This window comes from Populus alba, chromosome 10, assembly GCF_005239225.2.
Source record: "Populus alba chromosome 10, ASM523922v2, whole genome shotgun sequence".
NCBI lineage: Eukaryota > Viridiplantae > Streptophyta > Magnoliopsida > Malpighiales > Salicaceae > Populus > Populus alba.
Window position 1 is genome coordinate 17,469,458 of NC_133293.1, and position 17,970 is coordinate 17,487,427.

Below are 17,970 nucleotides of genomic sequence, written 5' to 3' on the forward strand. Positions count from 1 at the left end.
CAATCTGGACCAGGCTAGACATATCAGTAACTAATCTCCAGGTCCACTTTTTGTCAAGGCTAAAGAGGACTTCCCGGGCAGTATAGATATGCAAATATTTCTAGCCAACTTCTCCACTTCCAGGAAAAAATAAAGAAAGAACAAGCATTTACCGCATAAAACTTGAAAAATCTTTTTCACCAACTTTCATATTCATTGGACCACAGAAGCTGCGGTGGGGCCCAGTGGCGGAGGGAGGGGACCCGGCCTCTGCCAAGAAAATACCCCTCCCTTGTATATTTATAATTGTAAATATCCCTTCAATTTATATTTCTTGGCCCTTCAAACTAGATATCTGACCCCACAGGCACAATATACTCCTCGAGTTTAAGGTTTTACACATGTTTTACCATAATCTCATTTCGTAGTGGCTAATAAAAGGATTAAGTTCGTCTCGTTCATATCGTCTTTCTGTTCCTTTTCCTTGCATGCTGATCAAGTCGACACGCGGCAGTACCACTCCACTCTATTGTCACCGTGAAAGAAAAGGAAAGAAACAAAATTAGCTGGCGGGCTTCATTAATCATCTAAACTAACAAAATATAATTTAATGATGATGATATTTCTCGTTTGTCACGGATTTTTATCTTAAATTTTTATCTCTTTCTTTCCTTTTAAAAATACAGCTTCGATCTTGTGTCTAATAAACTGACAATTAGTCAAGGGACTGCGGCAGATAAATATATATTATGAAGCTTTATCAGGTAAGAAATGTTGGAGAGTGTTGTAGCCATGTTATCCCTGCTGCTCAAGATCTATCGACCCCATCAGATCTATGGAGAGTCTTTCATCAGATCCATCAACCTCATCGGGATGTATTTCATCAGATCCATTAACCCTGATATATGTGAAGAGATTTTAATTTAAGCTTGTTCGATCCAATTTATATTTATCATTGAGAGAAATTCAGAAAATGCAGTCTCGTCTTTTTTATTATTAATTATTGCAATGCTTCATTTTTTTTCAACCAAGTAAATTTCAACTCAACCCTCTATGAACATTCATTTTCTTCTTCCTTTTTTTACATATAATTGATTAATGCTGGTCCCGGTAAGGTTTTAGTTATTTCCTTTTTGTTTGATGATATCATTTAATGGGTAGATCATCGTATTGATATCACATGCATCTAATTTAATAAATTATTCATCAACATTTCTATTAGAGAGTTCAACGTCGTTTAACAGTTTGTATTTTCATTTTAAAATGATTTCTGAAAATGGCACCAAAATAATTTAATCATCACATAATCACAAATTTGAAATCCTAATATCCATATTCTTTTAATTAAATTTAAAAAATTAGATAAATTATTTCAATAATCCTGTGGCTTTTGTATAAACAATCGGTCGATTGTTTTTAACAGGAACCGGTTGATCGATTATCTAATTATTTATCCTAACAGTATGTTATTTTCACTTTTAATCTTTCTCTTAGATTTTACTTTTTTTTTTTTTTTATCAATTTAACTGGATAACTATATTTCTTAAAAGGGTATCCTTCTCGTGTTTTGATATAATTTTTTTCTTTAATTACAATTAATCTTATATATATATATATATAAAAGAAAAAGATCTCGCTGCTCTGATCAAATTTCCAGAGACTGTCAAACTGATGATCAAGCTCGCAAATATACATTGAAATTTGAAGCACAAATAATCTGCTTATAGTCTATCGTTGTTTTGCTTAACAAAACATGTTGTCTTCTTTACCAGGAAAAAGTTAAGGAAAAAACAATGAAACATACGTAATGTCATCACTGACAACTAGAAAACTTCCAAAGTACATTGTATTAAGTGAGATTTGATCCCGTGATATTAATTAATAATATTAGGAAGCCCTTGCGTTGTGACCATATCTCCATTGATACAGTTGCTTTCATTTAATCTTTTCTGTTTATCTTTCCCAAATACTGAGACATGCAATTAAAAAAAAAACAAACAAAAATTCTTGTTAAATAGTACCAACCACCGATGTTTCAAGGGACCATCCTATCATTTCATGTTGCCTTTCTCTATCTTTATGACCCTACATGATTTTAGCTTCTTTTGTAGCTTTCTTTGCCCTTTCAAAGGTACAAGCGTTTTCATGGCAGCATATTCAAGTTGAGTGAAAGCAGGGCATGTTATATTAGCTAGAAAAGACATTTATAGTTACCAGGAGTTTGATATTTTAAACAATTCTGCTGCTATGTCCACAATAATCCAAAACATGTGGGTGCGTTGTGATCTCAGTGGAAATATTTGGAACAGTCATGGAACAGAACTTCTCCATTATTAATTTACAACCGCAGGCATAAATGACCTTTAAAAATAGAAGTTGCTGCCTAAGGGCTACGCAGGGTGGAGGATTTGAGAGGGCATGTAATATAAGTGTGAAGTTTGACCTGCAAAATGCTTCTACCTTAAACAAAGCTAGCTATTCAGGAATCTTTATGAGTCAGTTGCTGCCTTTTGTCTTTTGTTCTTCACCATTTAAAATATCAGTTTGATTCGACATATAATTGTGTGGAGAGATAGACAAACTGTTAAGAGCTCAAAACAACAACGAAAATTAGTCCCTGCTGTATACGTCCCATGAACTGAGCACTAAATTCCTTGTACAGCCTTCCACTTGAACTTGGTAGAAGAATCTGTGATTCGATTAGACTTGCGGCTAGTAGAGTGGTCCAGTTTTGTTCTTTTTTGCACCTGTTGATATTTACTAAATTTGGTGCCCTGCAACTAATTAACAGTAGGAATATATATATTTAAAGCGCCATAGGAAATTCAAACGGAAGCATATTAATTGTGCTTTTCTGCTGAACAAAACATTAAAAAAAAGGCCAATAAAAACAGAGAATGAAGGGTAAAATGCATAATCCATGTTTCCCTCATATGGGATTACCGCTTAATTAATTTCACAGGTATTTAATTTTAGCTGCGAAAAAACATCACAGTTCTTGTTGTGCAGAGAGCAGCTACTGCTAAATGCAACGCCTAGTAAAAGTCTTGGGCTTGCTATAGGTTTCACTGTTCAAAGCCGAAGCAGCCACCTCATTCAAACATACAGAAGCCTAAAACAATTATTTAACTCTCTCCAAAGATTCCACTAATTCAACGGGCCATAACTTGTTAAAAGTCGTCCTTGTTTTTGACAGGTCATTGTTAATTATACAAATACTATCTTGTTAGATTGATGATGACCTATGTATACAGGTTTTCGTCACTACTTCACCGGTCACATGCAAGAGTTGACCTCGTCAAGTCACCATTGTTTTAAGACAAACTATACCACTGATCTGTTGGTTGCAGTGTTATTTATTTATAAAGCGTATTCTTTAACTAACATCAAGTAAGGACAACCCTTCCTCTCTCCAGTTATATTACTCTGTGAACATAAAGTGAGCAATAAGGGATTAAAGCTAGCATCAAGTTCTACTAATTAAGAAATCATGTCTCCGAAAATGCTCTCTTTCTTGAGAGAATCATGAATTGCATTGCTTGAGGAGCCATAATTCAGGTACTGAGAGAGGCTATTTTGGAGATGAAATGACTTGTCATCATCTGGGCCCATCTGTGAGGTTGGAATCACAGGTTCATGTTGCATCTGGATGCATAATATCTCTGCTTGAGCCACTGCAAGCTGCATTTGTAGCTGGGAAACCTGGTTTTGCAGGTAGGATATGGCTCCAACACATCCGTAAACTGGGTCTCTCACTCTCGCATTCGCTTCATACACCAAACTGCTCACTGCATCCGCTCTCTGATGAACTGGTAGCTCCTACTTAGCCAAAAAAGAAAAGGTTAATGTCTATTTAATAAAGATAATCATGTACATGCATCTCAAAATCATTATCAGAGGGAACTTTCTTTTCTGGACCAATTGGTCGGCCACAGCACAACCAAGCTATCTTTATTAGCATCTTTCATTTTCCCTACCAAAAGAAAACCACTCTCATTCCAGCACACATATGATATGTATACGTACATATATAATATCCTGGTTGGGTAAAGAAAACCACATATGTACCTATGATTAGAACTTCAAAAAAAGAGAGAGAGAATGACAGACCTGTAACATTTTGCTGACATTGCTAGCACCAAAGACTTTGTGGACAATGGCAAACTTGTGGGGGTCATCAGAAGGGAAGTAAGGAGAGAAAATGCAGTCCTTAGCGCATCGGCGTCTAAGTAACTTGCAGGAAGCACATGGTGAATTTCCACCCATTTTGTTTGTGAAAAAACTAGGTCTGTGAGCTGTGAAGTAGAGGGAAAAGAGGAGGCAAACCTAGGAGTAGATGACTAGAAATCTTGGGAGAGAATGAGGCCGGAGTGGTATATTTATAACGGCTTAGAACAGATCGGATTCACAAACTGTTTAGGGACATCAATGATTAAAAAATTGGACTTTGGTACTGGTTCTAATTAATTGCGATGAAGTCTTATATCAGACAAGACAGTACTTGCACTTTCTTTTTCTTTTTTTCTTTTTGCAAAAAGTTCTTATATGCATATTATTTTACGTTTTCTGTGATCAATTGATGAGCCATTTCAGACTGTTCCTTGGGGTATTTTAGTAATATCAAATGATTATTCTATGATTAGTTTGAGGAGGGTAAAAGCTCAGGTACTAACCTCTCGATACTTCTCCCCAGCTCTGAGGACATGAACCGTAAATCAATTTAGGCAGTCTTATTTTTTTAGAATGAGTTTTTTCTTAAAAGAAAAAAAAAATCAATTAGCTAGGTATGTATGATCATATATCTTGGTTAAGTGGTAGATGTTTACCCCTGTGCTTCTTGTGTAGATAGACCACCGGCCATTAGCTAGAAGACAGCAATGATCAATTCCGCAGTTTAAAATGGAAATCGCTCATATCACAACAAACGACAGGCAACCCTACACATGAAACAAAATCCTAAATCATGTACGTGTCGATCCAACTAAAACTCTACGTTCACAGGAATCCGTTCTGGGTAATCATTACAAGTGTGCCTATGGCTATTACACGAGGAAAATGGTATGGAACCAGCGGTTCCAGATGATCGCTGACGACGTCGAAATTGTGGAATGCAAGGTTTAAGGTTTCCACGTTGTCCAATAATCATAATCGACTATTCCTCCCACACGGATTGTGCTTTGAATGTGAACCCTTCTGGGCAATTCAATTAAGATTGTGTCTTTTGCAAGAACCATGTTCTAACATGTATAGAAGCAGATTTTGCTCATCTCCAATCTTGTACTTGTCTTGATATGTGAAACCCTAGCCAAGAACACGAGAGAGGAGAGGAAGCTCTGCAGAATGCTTGTTTGGACAGACTCATGCTTTAGCTTGACAAAAACAGCCATACAGTTAGACCCATTAAATTCACTCTCCCTATACAGTCACAGGAAAATTGATTAATGCATGTGCTGCCCAGTGTTAGCTGTAATGTTAAGGTGTGCTGCTTAGCTAGCCGAGTTCTCCCCACATGGAAAAAACTGTACGGTCACATAATTCAGCCATCCAGGTGATGATTTAGCCTGTTACCAGCTGTGGACCCTGTTAGGTCCAATTGTTTTTCATAAAAAAATCGTGCTTAGACATGTAGCAAATGCATTTTAAAGAAGGAAAACAAACTCGCGATTTAGGGTATAGATACGATAAAATCAAATGAATTGATGTTATTTTAATAAAATGATAAGAACATAAGCAATGATAATAAATAGATTAAAATAAGAAATGAAAAATGAAAAAAAAAATAGATGAAAAAAACACTAAAAAAATCAATTCGAGTTAACGTGACAAATATGTAACTTGGTAATCAGGGCCGAGCCACCTGGGTTATCCCACCAAACTCACTACTCAAAATTATAAGATTAGGATAACTCAATGAAAAAAAATATATAAAAACTCACAAAACTCAATTTAAAAAAAAAAAAAAACAAAAGTGAACTCACATTAACTTTTCAAACACATGACCCAATTTATTAGACTATATCTAGAAAAATCATGAAATCTAATTTCAATTAATCAAATGTTGAAGTATGAAATAAAAAAAAAAGAATTTTAATTATACAAAAGAATTAAAAAAAAAATAGAAATTAAAAGGATGAGTATCAAAATTTAAACACTAAATAAATTTATTTTTTATTGAAGGGTAAAAGTGAAAAGAAATATCAATTTAATAAAAGAATCCAATAAATCCAAAGAATGAGAATCAAAATTGAAATAAGAAATTCAAATAAAATTTTAAGATGTAATCTTTAAAAGAAAAGTCAATTTAACAAAAGGCCAAAAAAATAATCAAAAGAATAATATATCAAATTGCAAAAAAGCACTTGCTCATTTTGGAATTGAAGGATGAAATTAAAAATAAATCAAAGTTTTACAAAATAATCAACAACAAAAATTAGAAATCAAATGAATATGGATCAAGGTGGAAATCTTCATAAATTAGGGGAGAATTATAAAATTTTGCATAGCTAGCATGAATTTAAAAGGGAGGAGATACGAAATAAAAAAAAAAAAGTATCATCGTCAACAAACTACGCCACCAAGAAGCACATGTGTTGTCCTAGATAGAAGAAAACATAGTTGTACTTCCAATGACACAGTAAAAAGAGAATTTTAGCTATCAAGAGGTGCTAGTGCCTCCCAAGCACATCTAGCTTTTATGTTTTTTTTTATATATATTTAGTTAAAGATCAAATTGCTCTTAATCTGACATGATAAAAAAAAAAAAAAAATTTGTGAAAGATGAAAAAATCCTTTAACATCATTTTTATTATTTTTTTTTTTTTTAAGGGTATTTTGGTCATTTCACTATACTTTTTGTTTTTAATTATATTTTATATTTAGTCAAATATTAAATTGCTCATCACATAACCTAATAGTTACAGGTTTTAATAGTTTTGCTTTTAATTATATCTTGGTCATTTTACTTTACTTATAAAATGATAAAAATATATATATATATTCTTAATTAATTTGTTAATAATTATAGACCTTGTAAAAAGACTTTAATATTCTGATAACTAGTTTTAAGTTTTTTTAAAAAAAAAAAAAAATATTATTTCAATAAACACTGTTTTCAATTTATTGTTTAGCTTTTGTTAATTACGCTGGCCATGATACTATCTAGCAATTTTTATAGCATTGAGCCTGAGCTGTGGACTGCTCACAGGTTTATAAAGCATCCAAGCTGATTAGCTGGATATGATTAAACTTTCTGACCTAGGCAGAATTCATATCTATATTTTAATAAGGATGATAATTAATGAAATCAAAGAAAACACCCCCCCATACACACACCCCCCAAGAATTTAATGAGACCTGACATGATTCCACACTAGTTTTCTTAATACTGTGATGAGACCCAGTTCGAGGGAGATTAATATTGAAACTTGTATTGGTGTTGTGGAACCCTAACTCCTCCTATTACCCACCCAACTCTTGCATTTATTGTCCCTCACATGATTCCAAGCTTCTTTTCTTGTCTTCCAAAATAAAACAGCGCTTCTTTCATTGTAAGTTGGTCTCTTCTACATAATTTAATAAAGTCTGCATAAAATACAGACAAGAAATCGACTCCCAATTTAGAAGTATAATTATAACAGTGGGCACCCTAATTAATGACACAGGCAAAACAAGGTCTGCTTCACCTTTGGGTCTCAGACTGATTTCGCAAAATAGAACACGGTACACACATAATTAAAAGATGGTAGCACTCTGTCAAGGGGCAATGTAACCTGACTATTTCACCTGATAATTTGGTGCTCTATATATATATATCCTCTTGTTTAACCATGCTAGGAGTCCTATTTTAAACTAGGTCAAATTCTCAAGCCTGTAACTGGGAAGTGCCCAAGAACAGTGAAACTGAGTGCCCAGATAAAGAACCTCTATTTACATATTCTTTTCGTGCACCCTATGCACTAGGGGAGCTAGATGAGAGTAAGACCATGGTAATGTGGGAGTGATAACCTTGTTTGGATTTCTCTGATTTTTAAAAGTTTGAGACAAATAAATTACGAGGAAAAACAGACATCTTCACCATCTTGAAAGGAAAAAACATGAGACCTCCAACGCAAGCATTAAATGAGCTAGCGTCGTGCTAATGAAAGATTCATTCTCGAGATGCATGGTTTTGTATCATGAAATGTACTGTTTGTAATTAAATGTTCATTGTTTTTTTAATCAACATTGGTAATCTCCTCCTAAGAAAAACATTGATAATCTCAATGCTAGCCGGTGGATGTGTCATTGTAAGATAACTTAATTTTGTCTCTTGGCAACTATATATATATTGTGTAAGAAACCCTCCTGTGTTACCTTAGGCTTAGGTCTCGTGCCACCATATCAACGGTGTACTTTAAAATTAATTTTCTAAATTGTGCAGATGCTGCTGTGAGCATTGAAATTAATTTTTCAAGTTCTATAAAATCGTTTACATTTACAGTACCAATATTTATCTATAATTATCGGTGCATGATATAGGAGCTATACAAGACCTGCTAGAAGCTCAGATTTAGAGCTAGATGCTCCTATTTAGAACTAGGTAATCAACTAAATGACCTTAGCCGAAAGTTTAATTCAGGGATATATAAATGGTAAAAAATAAGATCATTGGCTTTTGTTTTATTATTAATATTGGTATTCAGATTATTTTATGTATATCTTGATTAATGTTATAGATTTTAAAATTAATAACCATATAAATCTTCAATAATTATTATATTAACAACCACGAAGATAAAACTATAAAAAATATATACCTCTTTGTTCTAATACATGTCATGAGAGCACACGGACAACAAATCTTTTTGAAGCTTGTATTAATTTTACGTAGGCTTACACTTTCTATATATCTTATTGTGTTGGGAAAAGTGATATGCTTAAGAACAAGCCGATGAATGATGGATTTTGTGTGTTGCAATTATTAAATAATTGATTGAGCATAAAGAAATTAATCGATCACCGGATTAGTTTGTGTGAAAAAATTATATAATTTATTTAATACATACACAATTTTGTATGATTTGTTTATATATATAAGAACGCTTTTATATTAAAAACTTATGTTTTACATGCGTTACGTGTTTTGAAGTTACATTTAAATATTTCATACAAAATCAAAAGTAGTCAAACGAAGTTAGTCTTTGTAATCAAATTAAATGCCAAAAAAAATCATAATACCTTCGTTTAAATGAAAAATTAAATCGAAGACCATGATCATACTCTTGTTTTGATTTTGTTTTGCCTTTAATTTTAACGAGTGATTTTTTGGATATTTGATCATATTTAGAGGGTTTGACGTGCAATTTTCAAAATATAAAAGGATGGTAAGATCAGCCAATTAACAATGTATGATTTGAAAAGTTCAACTTTTTTTTGTTTAGTTTTGTCAGTAACAGGTTGCGAGTGTTAATCGTCCATCGCACAAGGATGGTAAGAATTCAGTTGAGGACACGTCGGCAGCGCTGGTTCGGAGCACATGTATTCATTGCAGAAGACCCAGAAAAACGGGCCTCGTAGTGCTATGAAGAGAAGCTCATTTTTTATGGGTAAGAAAGAGGTGGCCTGCTGGCTGTGAGGCCTGAGGCCGGCAAAATTTTGTGCTGGGCTAGGGACTGGAGACTGCATCGTAGCGCCCTGTAACTCCGCGAGAGACTAGACCGACTTAACACCTATATCACAGGTTTTGATGAGGTTATTGGATTTTAATTGGGTTATTTTGAGTTGATTTTTAATTGTTTTTTTATAAAATAAAATAATATTATTTTATATAATTTAATTTTTGATCGATTCAATCAGATCACCAAATTCTTATATTTTTATATTTTTTTTTAAAAATCACTTCATGTCATTCTCAGTTAATCATATCAAGCTTAAAACTATATGCCCGATTGGTAATCTCACTTTGCAGTGATACTGTGGGGTTATTAATTTTAAGAGATTGCTTTTATTTCTTAAACATCAAAGTAACATTTTAGAGACTTTATTTTTAAAAAAAATCAAGTCTATTTAAACTAGATTAACATGGAAAGGAAGCAAATCAAATAAAAAATTAATCTCGGTTAATAAATAAATTAATTTAAAAATATTTTTATTGCTCATTTTTAATTTTATTACGTCTAGAGTAGCAATCTTACTTTTTTATTACGATCGGAGTAGTATCAGTTTTCAAAATGTTTATGAACGGTAGAAACAAATTAAACACTAGAATTTAAAGATAAACAATTCAATAGTATATAAAACTACGAGAAGTCCTGGGTTGATTTTATAGAATATTATGAAATTGAAGTTTTGGTTTTTCGTCATGTTCATAAAATTGATTGATTGAAAGATTAACTCACTCATCCACGCTTCTCCACGGGATATATATTTTCTAGTTAAAAATAAAAAAATATTTTCATCCTACGACATTAAACGGAAATACTGTGAACTTAACTTGCTTTTACCTTGTAGAGGGAGATAAATATAAGTGGAATATAATTTTTTTTTGTTTATAGAGGAATTATTATACTGATTTATTTATAAAATAAAATTTATCTATTATAGAAAAATAAAAATCAGTACGATGAGTTTCATAGTTAATTTAGCTAACTAAAACATAAAATTATTTTTTTATTAAAAGACAGCGCGTAGCCGCGTATTACTGGTGAATTGTTGGATTCACGATGTTTGAGCTGATACGCTGAAATTTTAATTATAATTAAAGATGGCCAGGCACAATAAAGGCTAATTTTATTGTTCCATGAGATTAGAGACTTCGGTGTGATATGGGAATTACACCGTCTTTAATATTTTAGACTCTTTTTTAAACGGGCTTTAAATACTCTTCCACAATACAGTGGGTGCTGCTCGTAGTACACAGGTCTAGAGTATATTTGCCGGGGTTGGAGAGTGTTTTGTTTTCGTGGTTAAATATATTTTTAAAATGTTATTTAAATTATTTTTTGTCTGAAAATTATTAAATTGATTTCTGTTAACTATTTTTTATGGTTTTAATATATTAAAAATAAAAAATCTAAAAATAATATTATTTTAATATATTTTCAATAAAAAAAAATTATTATTTTTGCTACATGTATAGTTTCTTACATACATCGAGGCCATACAAACCACAATTAATAGTTAAGCACGTGAGTAATATTACTATGACAGACTGGATTGGGCACTAACAGGACTGCTTTGGTCTCCTTTATGATAATAAGATATCTTCAAGCTCAATAATAAGTAATCCTTTACAAAATTAAAAAATTCTTCTTTTTCAAAGTATGTCGACTAGGAAAGCTCGAAAATCTCAGCTCTAGTTTCGGGCTTTTGCTCTTAGGGTAATTTAAATGGCAAGAGAATAAAGAATAAGAAAAGAAAAAAAGCTCACTTTTATCGGTATCCATGGCGGAGTTGCAAGATTGTTTAGCAATTAGCATCCTACACCAGTAACCAGTCGTGACCCATTCCAAGCCTTTCGATCTTGGGCCTGGATTCACCATTCAAGTTCACTTCCCTTCTAACAGCTGCAGGCTATTGGTCTGGATCTCCTCGAGGTTCCATTTCTCGGACCAGCTCGGTGTTGGTTCCAGCAGACAGCAGTTCGTTTGACCGAAGCACGTATCAGGTGTCAGGAACTGGGTAGTGGTCACGTCTCTTCTACTCTCTCTAGTGGTTTGTAAAACCTTGCCCAGCTTGAATTCTGAGTAAAAATCAAGTGACTATGCCCCTATGGCGTTTTCTTACAATAAGTTGAAGCAACTACTTTTATTAACAAAAAAAAAAAAAAAAGGAGGTGGTGATTTTACCATGCTTAGCTGTAGTGAAAAAAGAAGAAGATATTTTGGAAATTTTAGATATTTATGCACTTTGGTCCTTGAAAATCCAGGTCATGCATAAGAGTCCTTAAACTTTATCTTTGCTGCAACAAGATCCTAATGTAAAGGGATACAAGGCAAGAGAGAGAAGAGGGTGCTGTCTTTTGGAATTTCTACGATGTTCCAAACGTGTGTGATGTTTCAAGTGAAAATAGCGTTGAAATTGATCCCATTAATTTTCTCACGGTAAAATTATCATTGTAAGTTGCAACAAAGACATCATCAGTGTATTTTAAGAAAAAAAAAAACAAATTCCAAACCACTTGCGTCCATCCTAGGTGAGTGGGTCTGATGCCACCCACCAGGGCCACGCATGCTTGATTTATTTTTTTTAAGTTTTTTTTTTCATTGTTTATTTTTTTTATGTCAAGATATTTCTAATAATTATTGATTTTTTTTTTCACGCAACTTAAAAAAATAATGATCATTTCATATGATTTGACTTCTTTATATTTTAAATTAGTAAAGAGGATAGTTATTGTTATAAAAAGAGTTATTCTTATCGCGACCTTATTTTTTTTAAAAAAAATAATTAATTATCATTTTTTTTCTTCACAGTAATGGAGGTTTGACGATTGATCATTGATCAGCTTACGATAACCTTTTATTGCTGATTCTTGCCTTCTTCTAAATATTGATTTTTTAATTAGTTTTTTTTAGGAGATATAAATACACAGTACGTTTAAATTCAAACTTATTTATCAAGCTCGAAAAAAATTTCAAATATTATGATTTAAGATTTACTTGACCTTTATCTCATGGTGGAGCCAAAAAATAAAATTAAAAAAAATAATAAAATTTGAGTTGTTATATTATTTTAATTAAAATCATATAAATTATCAAGGGAAGAGCTGTAAAAACAATTTACTTGCAGCGTCGGCCCCTGCCTGCCCCTATTTATCTTTATGAAAAAATGATCCATCCAACCACTCGTCATGCTGTGATAAAAGGTTATGCCTACTAGTTTTTTATAATTATCTAAATCATCATCAGTCCGGATAAATAAAAATAAAAAGATTCCAGATCGATCCATTGCGGATTTTGAAGTACTTAGCATGATAGAAATATTTAATTTAAGCAAGTGGATTCTCTTCCGACACAGTTAATGGGTGCTACCTTCCAGAAGCCAGGCATATTTTATGATGACTAGGGAGATCAAAGCCTATAAAGACTTGAAGGATTTTTGTCTTGAATGAGAGTGACAGCGCCATAAAGAATCCATAAAAGTGGTCCCACTGCAATCCTCCTTTAATCAATCCCAAAGTTGACGTTATTTTCCCCTCATCCTTATCACCTGGGTAAAAGGAGGCAAGTGTGAAAAGTTGCAACAATTTTCTTCAACGGAATCATGCTCGGTCGACGTTTAAGGAACTGTGTAAAGTTTTTCGCTCTCTTCTGAAGAAGAAGAGTAGCAATATCTTTCCTTGCAGCAATAATCTTCTCTGCTTGACATGCCAATTATCCACTTGAATGTATGAATTATCTGCTTGACGATCTTCTACCTGCAAAGATATGAATTTGGGTAAGTTTTAATTTTCACAGTCAATAACATAAACGGTATCAATTATCAAGGCAAAATCATTCAACATTTTAAATGAGATCTCTCCCATTTGCTGATATCAGCTTGTTCTTTTCACGGAACAAAACAGTTATATATATATATATATATATATATATATAAAGAGAGACGAGTCTAGCAGTTGGGAGAATGATTTTCTCCCTTGACTACAGCTCAGATCTTCTTTAAAAAAAAAAAAAAAAACCTTATTATCAAGACAAGGAGAAAAGGATCTTGCCCTAATCCCATAAGTAAAACTCGTTATCAAAGTTCTAATTGCTATAAGCAGACAAGAGTCCATCCTTAAAAAAAAAAAAAAGTGGAGAAGGTGGTTAATTTTTAAAGTAATTTTTTTTAAAAAAAAAAAATATATATATATATATATATATATTAAAATAAATATTTTTTATATAAGCATATGAAAATAGTAAAAAATTATAAAAACTTAATTTAAAATATTTTTTTTTAAAAAAAAGCATTATTTCAAACACGTTTAAAAACAAATTTTAAGTACGAGAGGTGTCAATTGTGAGGAGGGACTTGAGATTATAATAGCTAGGTCTATTGCATGGAGAGAGAAAAAAATTGGTGTACTGATTAAATATTGGCTGGACACTTATTACAGGGGTTATAATGGCATTTAATCAATAGAAGATTTTATTATTAGAATATTAGCATTTAATCAATTGAAGATTTTATTTCTAGAATTTGGGCCCTCGACGGGAGGGTTTTTTTTTTCTTGATAATAAATTTGTTCGTTTTTTTGTCCCTTCTCACATTTGGCTTCTAGCAATCCCCGGTTTATTATTCAAAAAAAAAAAAACTTGCCGCAATTCTAGAAATGAAATCTCCAATTTCAGCAAGTGATTAAAAGCATGTTTAGGTATACGGTTTAGAAAATATTTTTTAATTTTAAAAAATATAAAAATAATAAAAAAAATAATTTAAAATAAAAAAATAAAATTTTTAAAAACTACTTCATTTTCACACTATTTAAATAGTTTGGGAACAAGATTCAATCTGTGTTCTAAAAAAATTTAAAATTATATTTTTGTTTGAAATTAATATTTTTTTAGTGTTTTTGAATTGTTTTGATGTGTTAATATAAAAAAAATTAAAAAATAAAAAATCTTATTTTGATATATTTTTTTAGCGAATAATCACTTTAAAAAAATAATCACAACCATATTTTCAAACACACCCTAAATACTAATGCATGTAGACCTCCCCCAATTGATATTCAACCAAATCTAACCATTATCCCTGCTTTCCCTTTCTAGTGTATTTAGAAATATAATTGTGGTTGATTTTTATTTGAAAATATATCAAAATAATATTTATTTTATTTTCTTAAAAATTATTTTTAATATTAGTGCATTAAAATGATTTAAAAATATTAATTTAAAGTAAATAAAAAAAATTAATTTTTTTAAAAAGCACTTATAAAATACAATAATAGACAGAAAATATACACAGAAGGCCTAACAATTACAAACTGAAATTCACTCTAGTATTTCAAGTCTTCATCTACCAAGCTCCATGTGAGGCAACTCGTAAATGGTAGCTATACGGAGCACAGTAACGCTCTTGACAAAACCCAACATTGGGAACGATAATATTCCTTGAGTGAATTCATCAACTCTTCACTTTTATGACAACTACAAGCTTACACCTTACTTTTTGGGACGATATATTCCAGATTCTCCTTTTAAATGAACTCACGTGTGACTACCATACTCCTTTCCAGTTCGTGCCACAAGCCTGACACGCGCTCCACTCCGCCTTCCTCTCTTCACCGTCCACCTGTCCCTCAATCCAAAGGTCAATACCTCTCCTCCTCTACATTATATGCCCTCTCCCTCACCACACACAACACACGCCACACCAATCTCTTTTTAATTCTTCTTCCTCTTCATTAGAAATTTCAATACCCGTCATTTCATCTTTGCTCAGTAAAAAAAAAAATCATGTTACTTAAGGCAGCACCAGCCTTTTCTCTATTGAACGCAACAGGGGATAATCTGGGTTCCCTGTTTCCATCTGTTTCTTCTCTGTCTAACAAAAATCTTTCTGTTTCTTCTTCATTTCTTCGCTCAAAAACTGGGTCTGGATTCGTTGTTTGTGCCTCAAAGGGGGCTAATAATAGACCTTTAACTGGTGTCGTCTTTGAGCCTTTTGAGGAGGTTAAGAAAGAACTGAATCTCGTGCCTAATGTGCCACAAGTTTCTCTTGCCAGGCAGAAATTTACCGACGATAGTGAAGCCGCCATCAATGAACAGATCAAGTGAGATTTCTTTTTTTTTTTTCAGCTTCTTGTTGAGTGACCATTCTTTTATCGTCAAGAAATGATTGACTTGCTTTAATTGATATAGAAAATGATTTCTTTATACTGGAACTGGATTAAAGATTCTATATTTACTTTTCTTTTGACATGTTCTTTTTATATGATGTTTAATTCTGATCTTGCGTTGGTTAGATCTATGTTTCGTGGTTCTTTGTGTTCATCTATGTTTCGTTTGAGTTTTCTTGGTGAAGTATATCGCTTTAGTAATCTGTTTTCTAATCATAAATTATGTCGTTTTTGGAATGGCAGTGTGGAGTACAATGTCTCGTATGTGTACCATGCGATGTTTGCCTACTTCGATAGAGATAATGTGGCACTCAAGGGCCTTGCCAAGTAAATTCCCGTGGAAATTCTCTGTTTTTTATAAGCTCTCTCTTTTGTTTTATGTTGTTAGCTCTCTCTTTTGTTATATGTTGTTAAAGCTGATTCATGACTTTTTTTTTCTAATAGGTTTTTCAAGGAATCTAGTATCGAAGAAAGAGAGCATGCTGAGAAATTGATGGAATACCAGGTGATTAAATTCATAAATTGATATAGTTATTTATTGTTTTTTTCCTTTTCAATTTAGCGTTAGGAGTTCTTTATTATGTTCATAATGTAATTGAATCCTCGGTCATTGTTGTTTAATCTCATAGAATAAACGGGGTGGAAAAGTGAAGCTGCAGTCTATTTTGATGCCCCTCTCTGAGTTTGATCATGCGGAGAAGGGAGATGCACTGTATGGTGAGTTTTGATGGGCGTTTGTATCTTGACAATGAGGAGTTAAGCAAAATGAAGTTTTTTGTATTTATTTATTGAAGCTGTTGTGTGATGTGAAAAATGTCCTCGGCCGGTGCTTTTTAATGTTTTTCTCTGCTTTAGCCCTGACATAAATTCAGGGGAGAAATTAGTTGATTGACCGTGTCCTTATATACTAAACTGATCATGCAAATTCATGCTGTTGAGGTATTGGACTGTGATTGATTTAACCAGGTGTATTCTGAGTTTCTCAATCAGGGCATGGTTATCCTTCTCCTTTTTCTTTTCTTTTTTTTTAATACGTAGCTGTCGTGGCACAGGGTATACTTTGTGAATTCGAGGTGAATGGAAATCTTCAGTGTTGAAACTACATGGGCTTCTGTTAAGAATCAGAAGTTAAACTTCACAAGCGGCTTCTCAAATACAAATCTTCATTGTGTTCTTATGCTTGTGATTTGTGTTGAACTTGAAAGAATTTGTATGCATCCATAGTTTACAAGAACTTACCAGCAAATGACAATACTTCGTGCTGCATTGCATTGGTGTCTGCTTTGTTAAGTTATGATTGTGGTTGTTTTTCTTGGTTCAGCAATGGAGCTTGCCTTGTCTTTGGAAAAACTAACGAATGAAAAGCTCCTGAACTTGCATAGTGTAAGACATTTCTATCCCTCAATTTCGGATTTAATGTACTTCATTGCATGTTAAATTTCTGTTTGCACTCAGCAGTGACTGACGAAATGGGGCCATGCTGCAAGTTGCATAGCCTTTTGGATAACAAAATCTTTCAGGTCTTTCTAGTTTTGTTTGCCAAGTACGTAGAAATTGAATTAAGTTTTGTTCAACAGGTGGCCGAGAAGAACAAAGACGTGCAGTTGACAGATTTCGTTGAAAGTGAGTTTTTAGCTGAGCAGGTACGTACAGTTTTTCATGTTGGTACTTCCACCAGCATTTATTTTTCCCAGTTATGGCAGGTCTGCTGAATTTTGATTTTGACCTTTCAAATTGCTAACTTTGTAGGTGGATGCTATCAAAAAGATCTCAGAATATGTTGCTCAGCTGCGAAGAGTGGGTAAAGGACATGGTAAAGATCTCTACCTTGTGCAAAGTTCTCACTTCCCTTTATTTATTTATGAGTTTGCTCTGCGCATTTGCTCATCCTCTTAACTGTTGTTCTTTCTTTGAAATTATCAGGAGTGTGGCACTTCGACCAGATGCTCCTCCATGAGGAAGAAGTAGTTGCGTAATCATGAAGCCATCTTGATTTCTACCTTGCTTGAAGTACCATTTAGGAGGGCGTTCTGTGCCTTTCTTTTTGTGTTAATCATTCTAGTTTTTGCCAAGGGATTTTTGGGGTGTGGTTGGTTAGCAAGTATGCTTTGTTGTCCAGGATTGAACATGAGTTTAGCCATCGTTTAAAAAGCTTGAAGGTAGTTAAAAATATATGGTTGTCCCCTTTC

General features: G+C 32.9%; 2 protein-coding genes across 2 annotated transcripts; one reads left to right on the forward strand and one right to left on the reverse strand.

Annotated features, from left to right (window-relative positions):
• Window positions 1–3,306: 3,306 nt before the first annotated feature.
• On the reverse strand, window positions 3,307–11,984 carry LOC118043194 (LOB domain-containing protein 12). The gene is made up of 3 exons (XM_035051071.2): window positions 11,387–11,984; window positions 4,090–4,916; window positions 3,307–3,798 (listed from the first exon to the last, which is right to left on the reverse strand). Exons 2-3 carry the CDS (start codon window positions 4,243–4,245, stop codon window positions 3,460–3,462), a joined length of 495 nt encoding a protein of 164 aa, XP_034906962.1. The 5' UTR covers window positions 4,246–4,916; window positions 11,387–11,984; the 3' UTR covers window positions 3,307–3,459.
• Window positions 11,985–15,295: 3,311 nt separating this feature from the next.
• LOC118043193 (ferritin-3, chloroplastic) lies at window positions 15,296–17,953 on the forward strand. Its single transcript, XM_035051069.2, has 8 exons — window positions 15,296–15,715; window positions 16,025–16,108; window positions 16,226–16,286; window positions 16,411–16,498; window positions 17,103–17,164; window positions 17,359–17,424; window positions 17,531–17,594; window positions 17,705–17,953. Exons 1-8 carry the CDS (start codon window positions 15,399–15,401, stop codon window positions 17,755–17,757), a joined length of 795 nt encoding a protein of 264 aa, XP_034906960.1. The 5' UTR covers window positions 15,296–15,398; the 3' UTR covers window positions 17,758–17,953.
• The last annotated feature ends 17 nt before the right edge of the window (window positions 17,954–17,970 follow it).

Coding starts and splice junctions, on each gene's coding strand:
- LOC118043194 (XM_035051071.2), bottom strand. CDS start 4,245: ATGGGTGGAAATTCACCATGTGCTTCCTGCAAGTTACTTAGACGCCGA. Junction 3,799..4,089: donor ATGTCAGCAAAATGTTACAG/GTCTGTCATTCT, acceptor TTGGCTAAGTAG/GAGCTACCAGTTCATCAGAG.
- LOC118043193 (XM_035051069.2), top strand. CDS start 15,399: ATGTTACTTAAGGCAGCACCAGCCTTTTCTCTATTGAACGCAACAGGG. Junction 16,499..17,102: donor GAAGGGAGATGCACTGTATG/GTGAGTTTTGAT, acceptor TTCTTGGTTCAG/CAATGGAGCTTGCCTTGTCT. Junction 17,165..17,358: donor AGCTCCTGAACTTGCATAGT/GTAAGACATTTC, acceptor TTTGTTCAACAG/GTGGCCGAGAAGAACAAAGA.